The sequence below is a fragment of the Strongyloides ratti genome, assembly GCF_001040885.1.
Source record: "Strongyloides ratti genome assembly S_ratti_ED321, chromosome : 2".
Taxonomy (NCBI): Eukaryota; Metazoa; Nematoda; class Chromadorea; order Rhabditida; family Strongyloididae; genus Strongyloides; species Strongyloides ratti.
Genome location: NC_037308.1, coordinates 11581998 through 11592331, shown reverse-complemented (window position 1 = coordinate 11592331; position 10334 = coordinate 11581998). Strand labels below are relative to the sequence as shown.

Sequence of the window (10334 nt, the reverse complement as noted above, 5' to 3'; positions counted from 1 at the left end):
AATAATGATATTTACATTTTATTTTATCATTTATTTATATTATTGATAACCAATTTATTATTAGTAAATTATTAATTAATCTGCGTTTACTTAACCTGAATTGATCATTGAAAGAAAGATAACTTATATGCTTCTTTATACCATAATTAAAGCAAGTTTGTTTAATTTTTATTTACTGACAATCTATATTAATTTTTCTTTTCAATCTCAGCTGATTAAATAAATATAAATATAATTTGTAATAATATTTCTGTTTTTATAATTTGTTAAAAAATTTTTCAAAATATTATATTTAATACATTTATATTTTCTTAATATTTTATACATACATAGCAACAAATTTTATTTGAATTAAAATAAATATTTTATTTTTTTTTTTTATAATACTAAAATTTCCATTATTTTAAATTTATAAGAAATACCCTAGTTTATTCAATTTGATTTAAGATTCCATTTCTATATTATTTAAAAATTTAAAACTTCCTTATTATTTTAATTTAATTTCATTTATTATTATTTTTTTTAGATAGAAAACAACTTTTGTTACATCTTGCCAATTGTTATAGATATTTACTAATCCACATACTAGCATTTTTAAATAAAACCATGTGACATAAACGTTTATATAAAATAAAAATATTATTTTTCAACCAAACTTTTATAGTGCCATCTTTTTAAATAATTATTTATATTTAAAATAAGGAATGCAACAAAACATATTACACATTTTTTTTTAATATATATATATATAAATTATAATTTTAGATTTGAAAAAAAATATATTTTCTTTTCTTTTTTTTTACGTGCAAAAATGTTAGAAAATATATATAGTTATTTTTTTGGAAACAACACAGAATCTGTTAGTTTTTATATATTATTTTTATAAAAGTTAAATTTTATTTTTTAGAATTCTGAAAACTCTAGTAATGCTAATGAAAACATAAATGAAGAATGGATATTGGTGGTGAATGAAGATAAAATTAGTAATGATAATAATTGTATTGAAAATTATTCTCTTGATATATATATGGATGACTTAAAAAATACTACTACTTATAAATATTTTGATACAATATCCTCAAGAATAGGCAAAAATATTATTCAAAAAAAAGAAAGTAATGATGAGATAACAAAATACTTTTCAACTAGTAGTAATACAAAACAACCAACATCTAAGCAAGTAATTTTGTATTTTCATTTAGATCCTGTTAATGAAATTATGGATCAAACTTATATTTACCATCTTTTGAATAAAAAAAATAGTCAATGGTCCCCAGTAATCAAAGAACCAATATATAAAATGCTAAAACAAATAGAATGGAAAGATAAAAATGATAATAATAAAATTGATATAATTTTAAAAGATAATGTTTCTTTAAAACATAAAGTACAAATAACTTAATAATTCAAGTCATCGATTTTTTTTTATATATAATTAATATGATTATATACTTTTACAAATTATACAATTAAATTTTTTTTTTAAACAAAAAATAAAATTATTACAAATTAATAGTATCTTTTTTCCAAATTCGTTTTATTAAACATAAAATATATATTATTACCCTGGACAACTATTCATTCATCAATGGGAAGAAGTTTCTAGAATAATTTTATATATCTATTAACCTGAGTTGTTCTATTATATTTAATATTAATGATAACTAATTTACAAAAGTATTTCTTTATTATATAGTTTTGTATTTCATTTTTATTGAAATATTTCAAAATTTTATCAATATAAATAGTTTATTTTTAGTTATTTTCTTATTTGATTAATTTTAAATATAAAATCATGTCTCATATCGCAGAAATCCGTGCTAAAATGCCAGAAGGTGTACAAGTAAAAGCTGTAAAAAAGAATTCTGAAATTGCAAAAGCAATGCGTTCAGGAAAAATTGTAGAAACAGCAAAAAAATTTAATGCCGGTGGAAATAAACAACATCAATCTACTATGAATTCTCTTAAACTTGCTGAAGAGACGGAAGAATTACATCATGATCGTGTACCACTTGATCTTGGAAAAACTATTCAAAGAGTTCGTACTGAATTGGGAATGTCCCAGAAAGATTTAGCTGTTGTAAGTTTTTTAAATGATTAAAAATTAATGTTTAAACTTTTAGAAAATTAATGAAAAACAATCTGTAATAACAGATTATGAAAATGGTAGAGCTATTCCAAATCAACAAATATTTTCTAAATTGGAACGAGTACTTAATGTCAAACTTCGTGGTAAAGATATTGGTAAACCATTTCCAGCTAAAAAAGCTCCACCAAAAAAATAACTCATTTTCAATTATTCTTAACTAATTATTTAAGGCATTTTGAATAAAAATGTTTTTTGTTTGAAGATTAAAAAAATCAAATATTACTATAAATTATATTTAGAGAAATAATATAAGAGATTTGGTAGGCAAATTGTTAGTTAAATCAGTTATTTTAAGATTCTTAGATTTTTTTAAAATCCAATTTCATTTGTTTCAAATTTATCTTGTGATAAATGATTCTCGAAATATTTATTAATAGATAACATTTTTGTTTTATTATCACCATTAAATGAAACATCATCTATTCTTTGTGTTTCTGATAGGGCAGTTATTTTTTGGCTTTCTACTCGTTTTTGTAGAAGATTTTTTTCAAAGATTTCCCAATCATAGGGATCAGAATATGTGTAGTTACCTCGTTTCATTGCATCTCTTAGTTTTGTAAACATAAACAAATAGTCTGGTCTATCTTCATAATTTAAACTTTTCGCATATTTTAAAAGTTGTGCTAATTCGGTACAATTAGGAAACAATTCATCATCTGGTAACTTTTTTTTAATATTTAAAACCGTTTCTTTATCAGGAGCTTTTGACCATGGTAATCGTTGATAAAATTCACTACAAATATAAAATAATGATACAAGATCATCACCTCTACCTTGTTCTTTTTTTTCTAAAGATCTAATGCTACAATATTTTACTGTTCCTCTAAAAAGGCATCTTTTTCTTGGTCTTCGAATTCTAAGTTTTCCATCTTCATCAGTAATTGTGAAATCTCTTGATAATCCAAAATCAATGACATGAATTATTTTTTTATGTATTCCATTTCTTCCAACAGCCATATTGGCTGGTTTCATATCTCTATGAACAATACCAATTTCATGAATTTGTTTTAATGCAAATAATGTTTGAATGGCAACTCTAATAATTGTTGACAATGTAAAATTAAGTTTATATTGATGCATATATTGACTTAAAGATTTACCTAATAATGTTATAACCATATAACAATATATATTATTTTTTCCACATGAAAATACCTGAGCTACATGTGCTTTACCATGAAGCCTTTTAAGTATTTGCACTTCTAATTTTAATCCATTTCCATAATCACTTAATAATTCGGCTTTTAAAGCAGCTTGTTTTCCAGTACCAATTTCTTTACAACCATAAACAGCTCCACATGCACCTTCACCAATTTTTGAAGTTAGTACAAATCTACCAATAATACTACCAAGTTTTAGTTTTGCTGGTCCTTCTTCAAAATTATTCATTTATAAAATGAAGAATGATAAATAAACAATATTATATTTAAAAATTTGTATTCTTAAATACATCATTAATTTGAATATCCACTATAAAATTTTTACATTTTTTTCCAGAATTTTAGGTTTTTTAATATTATTTATCAACTTTATCCTTGAATTAGTATCAAATATTTAAAAAAAAATACTAATTTTAGTAAGATAATAAATAATTTCCAATTATGTTTTTTTTACTACAAGAATATTTTTGAGTAATTTGTTTAATGAATACTTTGTTGATATTAAAAATAATATATAATTTTACATCAAATTTTTTTGTTTTTTTTTAAATCTAAAAAGTAAAAAAATATTACGAAACAACATTTTTATTAAAATAAGATTCATTATAAATTTCTTGATCAAAAACATTTATTAAATATTATCTTTAAAGTTTTGATGATAGTAATCATATTAATTATCAAATGTAAATAATAATCTTCAAACGAATAGGAATAATTATATGTTTGTTAAACGTCACCCAAATAGTTAACAAAAATTTAAAAATATATTAATTTCATATGTTATTAAATCAAAAATTTATTAAACAAATATCTGTTAATCTGTCTACTACCACAAAAATATTATTAAAAATGGAATCAACAATACGTGATGGTAAAGAAATATATCAAAAATCTGAAAATTACTGGTCTGCCATTAATTCAACAGTCAACGGAATGTTAGGAGGTTTTGAAAAATTACATGGACCTGATGTAGAAGATTCTAGGAAACTTTTAACAAACCTTCGGTCAAAAGTATGTTATATAATATGTTATAAAGTAAATATTTATAGAAATTATTTTCACAAATGGATAGAGCTTTAGATTGTGGAGCTGGAATAGGTAGAGTAACAAAATATACATTAATGCCATATTTTAAAACAGTTGATATGGTGGATGTTATTGAGTCATTTATAGAAAACTCAAAAAAATATTTAGGAAGTGATGATGAAAGGGTTGGAAATAAATTTATATGTGGTTTACAAGATTTTGTTCCTAATGAAAAGTATTATGATTGTATTTGGGTTCAATGGGTTACAGGATATCTTACTGATGAAGATTTTATAAAATTCTTTCAACGATGCAAAGACGGGTTAAGAGATGGAGGTTGTATTATTGTTAAAGATAATTTAGCTTCTGGATCAGGTGTTGATTTTGATGAAGAGGATAGTAGTTGGACAAGACCAAAAGAGTACATGGAAAAATTATTAACAGATGCTGGATTAACTATTATTGAAAATAAAAAACAATTAAACTTTCCTAAAGGAATGTATGAGGTCAGAATGTTTGTTTTAAAACCAACAAAATCGTTGACGCAATCTACTTCATAATTTATAATGTTGTTAATTTTTTTCTTTGTTGTTGATAATAAATTTTTTACTCCTCTTTTTATTTTTTATAATATTCAAGAAAGTTATAACATATAAATGGCAGGAGACCATTTACCACATTAACATCGTTTCGTGACAAGAAAAAATACTGATTTATTGAAAAGAACCCCTTTTTGATTTCAAACGTGACAAATAAAAAAATGGCTGATAATGCTCCAGTTGTTGTATGTTTTATTGTTATATAGAAATTGTTATTTTTTATTTGTTTAGAATGAAGAAATTCAACTCGGTAACTTAAAAACATCAATAGTTAAGTCTCTTGCTAGAATTCCTTTGTATCCTATTAATGTTGCAAAAATATTGATGCAACTTGGTTATGAACCTTTCCCATGTGAAGAAGGAAGAGTTTTTTATGTTCTTGGAAGATCTGCTTTCTTCTTACCAAATGGATTTAAATACAGTAAGATAAACTTTTTGATATAACAATTATCACATTTATTTTTAGTTCGTGAACTTGCTAAACGTGAAGGGTTTGGTACATTGTTTAGAGGATTAGATTGTTATATTCTTTTTAATATTACTAATGAATTTGTTAGAAAAGAAATCAATAACTATTTGGATATTGAGTATCCTACTTTTGGAGGTTATCAACATGTTAATGCTGATGACTTTACAAAACTTAATGATAAAGAAGCTTTAGCTGTTACTTTTAGAAACTTTGTTCGCGACTTGGTTTCTTCTAACGCCGCAACTCTTGTTTCGAGACCATTTTGTGTACTTTTTGTAAGACAAGTTGCTCAAATAATTGGTCATGAAAATAAATATACAAATGTTTTCCGTGACATTTGTATTATTGGAAATGAAGAAGGGTTAAAAGGTTTGTTTAGTGGCTTAACTGCAGCAATTGTTGGAACTTCAGTTGTTGTACTTGTTCATCATACATGTTCATTTATAATTGAACGTTCTCTTCTCAGAGTTCCACGTAATGAAGATGAGACTGAAGAAGAGAATATTGCTAAGATCAAAAAAAGTAAACATTTCATTGAACATGCCATTCAATTTGTTTCTAACTATTGGAGTTATCCATACCAACTTGTTTCAAGTATCATGGCTGTTACAGGATCCCAACTCTTCTGTTCTTTAATGCCATACACTCCAACTTATAATCATTATGAAGATCTTTTTGATTATCTTAAAAATAATGGATCCATTAATAGAGGAAATAAATTATTCTTTAGAGAATACAAAGGACCAATTGAAGTTGATATTAACAGAAAAATATATGCTGATAACAAGTATTTTTCATAAAACTATCAGTAATTTTCTTTTTTGATTGGATTAATTCATTATTAAAAACCAAATAATTGAATTTTTGCATATGTAGGTGATATCTTAAATTGATTATTACAATGTTTTTAAATAAAAAATTTTCATAAAAAAAAGTATTTTTAAATATTAGTTGAAAGTTTGTGTTATGTAAACCTGTTATTTTTCTTGAAATTTCTATTTTTATATAACAACTAAGTAATATGCCAAAAACTAATAATAATAAGTTTTATATAATCAAAATATGATAAAGTAAATTATTATACTTAAGGTCTAAAAAGTCAATTAATATCCAAACACACATCTTTTTAATAATTTTAAAGTTTTACTGTGTACATTTCACTTGAAAATACAGTTTGAATAATAAAGAACAATAATTTATTTGAAAAAAAACTTTTATTTTATAAAAACCAAAAAGAAAAAAGATAAAGTTGTAATAAATTTTAATAATAAAAAAATGTGATATTTATTTTCCACAGGTAAACTTCCAATCCATAAAATTACTAAATGAAACGTTTGTTTAACCACCAGGTAATGTTCTTATCAAAAATTTCTTTAAAAAAATATTTATTAGTGTGAAAAAATTTGTTAATACATACATGTAGACAAAAAAAATTAAAAAAAAAAAAAAAAAACTACAAATATTGGATAGTACATAACAGTTTAATGTGTCAAATAAAATCATAGTTAGAAGATTTAGAGTTCTTCTTTATTTAAAAATTATGAATATCTTTGAAAAAATATGATCTGTGAAAAGTTAAAAAAAAATACAGAGTGTTAGTAGAAATAAAGCGATTAATCTTTAAAAGAATTAATATGTTCGAGAATCTTATCAAAATAATTAAAGTCATTTTTAACAGCATCTTCTGCCAATTTAAGAAGCCAACCGTTACAATTATCAAAACCCATACTCTCAGCCATTTCAACTAAATTTGCTATGTATGGATCACTATGAATAAAAGGAAAATGTTTACTATGATTTTTACTAACAGGTCTTTTTTTTTTGAAATTTTCTGGTATTTGATAAGGTTCTCCAATCATATGTGGACATGGGACATCACTTTCTTCTAATAAACATTCTGTTCGTATTTTATTTTCTTTGACAGATATCATTGAATAGGGTGCTGGATATCTAGAAGTAAACTCTTCTGGTATTGTATTATCACTTACGTTACTATCGGAGTTTTTATTCTCTCTAGTCTTATCTTCTTGTTCAAGAACAGATGACTGACTAGATTCATTTATGCAAACCGCGGTAGCTATCGAATTTTGTGAATCAATTGAATCTCCTTGTTCTATAGAGGATACAACACTTTTGAACATTAATTCACCTTCGGATTTAGAGTCATCAGAACCTTCTGATGGATATTCAATACTAATGTCATCAATTGTTTCATCATCATTTGATTTTTTTCCACTATTTTCGTTACCACAATTTTCACAAACTTTCTCTACATTAGGAGAAAGTTTACTTGAAACCATGGTTCCATTGGTAGCAGATGAAATAATGGAAAAGCTTAACTCAGAATTTTTTAATTCTCTAGTAACTTTTGTCATAACAGAAGAAGTTCTTGAACCTATCATTGAAGCTGAGTCTTCAGGTTCAATATCATCGACAGTCTCATCAAAGACACGACTTCTATTCATTTCCATCTGTTTAACAAATTTCTTATAATCCAATTCATCTGTTTTATTTGTCCATGCATTTATACTTGATGAAGTACTATCTTCAGAACGGTTATCAACAATTTCTACACTTAAATATGATTCACCATCATCTTCCATTTTAGATAGATTGGAATTCGAAACCATTTCAAATGCAGTAATTTTTCTTGAACCAGAAATATTTAAATCAGAATCTGGTTCGCAACAACTTTCATCAACAGACATATGTCCAGAGGATATTGAATTACTATCTTTAAACACAGATGAAAGTTTTTCTACTTTATCACCTAAATCACGATTTCGAGACAATACATTTTCCGTTTCTGTTGGACAACATTTTAAAGATGAACATGTACTTAAATCAACAGAATTTGATCCAGAGATTAGAGCTATGGCTCTATTTATATGATTCTGTCCAGCAGCATACTCCTTAGCAGCTATCTCATTGATTTCTTTACTATTCTGATTAACATTAACAGTATTTAATATATTTAATATATTTTCTTTTACTTCTTTTTCATTTTTATAATCAATTAACTGGTTAGTTTCAGGGATTGAAATAATATTCGGAATTGTTTTAATAAGTTCATTAGCTGTTGTAATATTATTGTGAGCACTGGTTAGCAATGAGCTAAATGTTTCTGTTTCACTAATAACAGGTTTCTTTTTTTCATCTGATGCAAAATTTTCTTCAACAGCCATATTCATAAAAGCTGCATGAATTGTATTACCAATCTCTTTGACAGTTTTATACTTATCCAATACTTTTTTCATTGCTGTTTTTGATTCTTCACTTGAGTTTGAAGTTTCAATACTTTCAGTTAAATCATCTCCGTCAATAAAATTATTTCCAGTCATTGTATGAAATTTTTGAAAAGCTGACATTATTTCAACACTTGGACTATTACTTTCTTCATTGATTTGACAAACTTTATTAAGAAATAGTCTATTTTTTTTATTAATTGGACATGCAAATCTCAACATTACATGTGTAGGATCATGAATATTTTGTCTTTCACAATATTGACAAAGATCATAATCATTACAAACTACGCACTTGTAGCGAATACCAGCTACTTTTCTATCACATCCATCACAGCGGATATTTGGATGTACTCGTAATCCACTGTCACTAAGGTAGTCTATATTATCATTCACAATAACAGGGATAACTATTACTGGAATATCATCAATATTTTTTCTAGCATTTGGATATTCTAAAGTAATAAATGCCCAAAATGATTCATTATCATTGATTTCAAAAATTTCACCTTTGTCATTCTTAAAAGACAAATTTGAAAAACCAATTCGTAAGGATGGAGGAACCATAGAATCGTAGACAGCACGAATTTCTGGATATTTAACAAAACCATCACTTTCTAAAAGTTTTGTTCTATCTTTTGTGATAAGCTTTATTAGTACTATCGTCATTTTTCTTTTTCTAAAAATAGAAGATATGAAAAAAATAAAAAAGAGAACAACAATTATATATCAACGCCAACTGAGAGACTTTTTAAAATAATTTTAAAAGTAGAATATTAATATTATAAAGCTTATTGTTATTGTCAAAGTAATTGCTGTTTTATCAAAAATATAAACTTTTATCATTGTAAAAATTATTTCAAAACAACTATATCTGTTTTAACATCCTAGTTGGAAAAGATAGGTCATATGATTTCCATCTGTTCGTCTAAACATAGAAAATAAAATAAGTGATACATATTCTATTTGTTTTCCTTTATCTCTCGGTACTCCTATCAAACTGAAACCCAAAAGTAGTGCAAATAGTCCTTTTCTACATAATTTATGTTTATCACTATACGGTAAAATTTTGATTGAAAATAAAAACAAATGAACTATCATTGATAATGAAGAAAAACATATGTATAAGAAAATATCCAACATGAATACTTTTTTACACAAAAAAGTACGCCAATATTTCAAACATTTTCATATAAATTTTCTTTTCTTTATTACCATTAAAAAAAATGATCAAAATATTTATGATAATAAAAAATTATGTCAAAAAAAAAGTATTTTAAATGGTTATATTCTTCTTAAGAGTTGATTTTTATATTACTCATGATAAATTAAATTAATAATGATGAACCCGACAATTTGAAAGTAACCTTCTCATATTACCTTTAACATAAACACTAAATTTCCATTATCATTACAAAAACATTTTAAACAAAAATTGTTTTTAAATGATAAATATTTATTACTGCGGAAAAATTTTAAAATAAATTTCATCAAAAAAAAGAAGATGTAGAAGAGATAGGAGAACCCGTGATGACAAAATAAACTTCTCTTGGAGTTAAGTCACTAATATAATAACAAACATTCTTAATTTTATTTACTATTGTAAATATTTGTCATGGATCAATAAAAAATATTATCTTTATAAGCAGATCATTGTTTTGTTGAGTCATTTTGATTTTTTTTTTG

At 24.6% G+C, this 10334-nt stretch overlaps 6 protein-coding genes across 6 annotated transcripts; 4 read left to right on the top strand and 2 right to left on the bottom strand.

The window, feature by feature from the left end:
• Positions 1-811: 811 nt before the first annotated feature.
• SRAE_2000370600 (Hypothetical protein) lies at positions 812-1402 on the top strand (the record flags this gene model as incomplete). Its single annotated transcript, XM_024654932.1, has 2 exons — positions 812-859; positions 908-1402. 2 exons carry the CDS (start codon positions 812-814, stop codon positions 1400-1402), a joined length of 543 nt encoding a protein of 180 aa, XP_024508254.1.
• Positions 1403-1795: 393 nt separating this feature from the next.
• Positions 1796-2285, top strand: SRAE_2000370500 (Endothelial differentiation-related factor 1; the record flags this gene model as incomplete). Its single annotated transcript, XM_024654931.1, has 2 exons — positions 1796-2080; positions 2124-2285. 2 exons carry the CDS (start codon positions 1796-1798, stop codon positions 2283-2285), a joined length of 447 nt encoding a protein of 148 aa, XP_024508253.1.
• Positions 2286-2458: 173 nt separating this feature from the next.
• Positions 2459-3538, bottom strand: SRAE_2000370400 (Asator; the record flags this gene model as incomplete). Its single annotated transcript, XM_024654930.1, has 1 exon — positions 2459-3538. The coding sequence occupies one exon, from the start codon at positions 3536-3538 to the stop codon at positions 2459-2461; it is 1080 nt and encodes a 359-aa protein (XP_024508252.1).
• Positions 3539-4158: 620 nt separating this feature from the next.
• On the top strand, positions 4159-4895 carry SRAE_2000370300 (Alpha N-terminal protein methyltransferase 1; the record flags this gene model as incomplete). Its single annotated transcript, XM_024654928.1, has 2 exons — positions 4159-4320; positions 4359-4895. The coding sequence occupies 2 exons, from the start codon at positions 4159-4161 to the stop codon at positions 4893-4895; spliced, it is 699 nt and encodes a 232-aa protein (XP_024508251.1).
• Positions 4896-5095: 200 nt separating this feature from the next.
• On the top strand, positions 5096-6203 carry SRAE_2000370200 (Mitochondrial carrier homolog 2; the record flags this gene model as incomplete). The annotated part of the gene is made up of 3 exons (XM_024654927.1): positions 5096-5119; positions 5166-5355; positions 5401-6203. The coding sequence occupies 3 exons, from the start codon at positions 5096-5098 to the stop codon at positions 6201-6203; spliced, it is 1017 nt and encodes a 338-aa protein (XP_024508250.1).
• Positions 6204-7016: 813 nt separating this feature from the next.
• Positions 7017-9317, bottom strand: SRAE_2000370100 (Zinc finger, ZZ-type domain and UBA-like domain-containing protein; the record flags this gene model as incomplete). The annotated part of the gene is made up of 1 exon (XM_024654926.1): positions 7017-9317. One exon carries the CDS (start codon positions 9315-9317, stop codon positions 7017-7019), a length of 2301 nt encoding a protein of 766 aa, XP_024508249.1.
• Positions 9318-10334: the final 1017 nt, after the last annotated feature.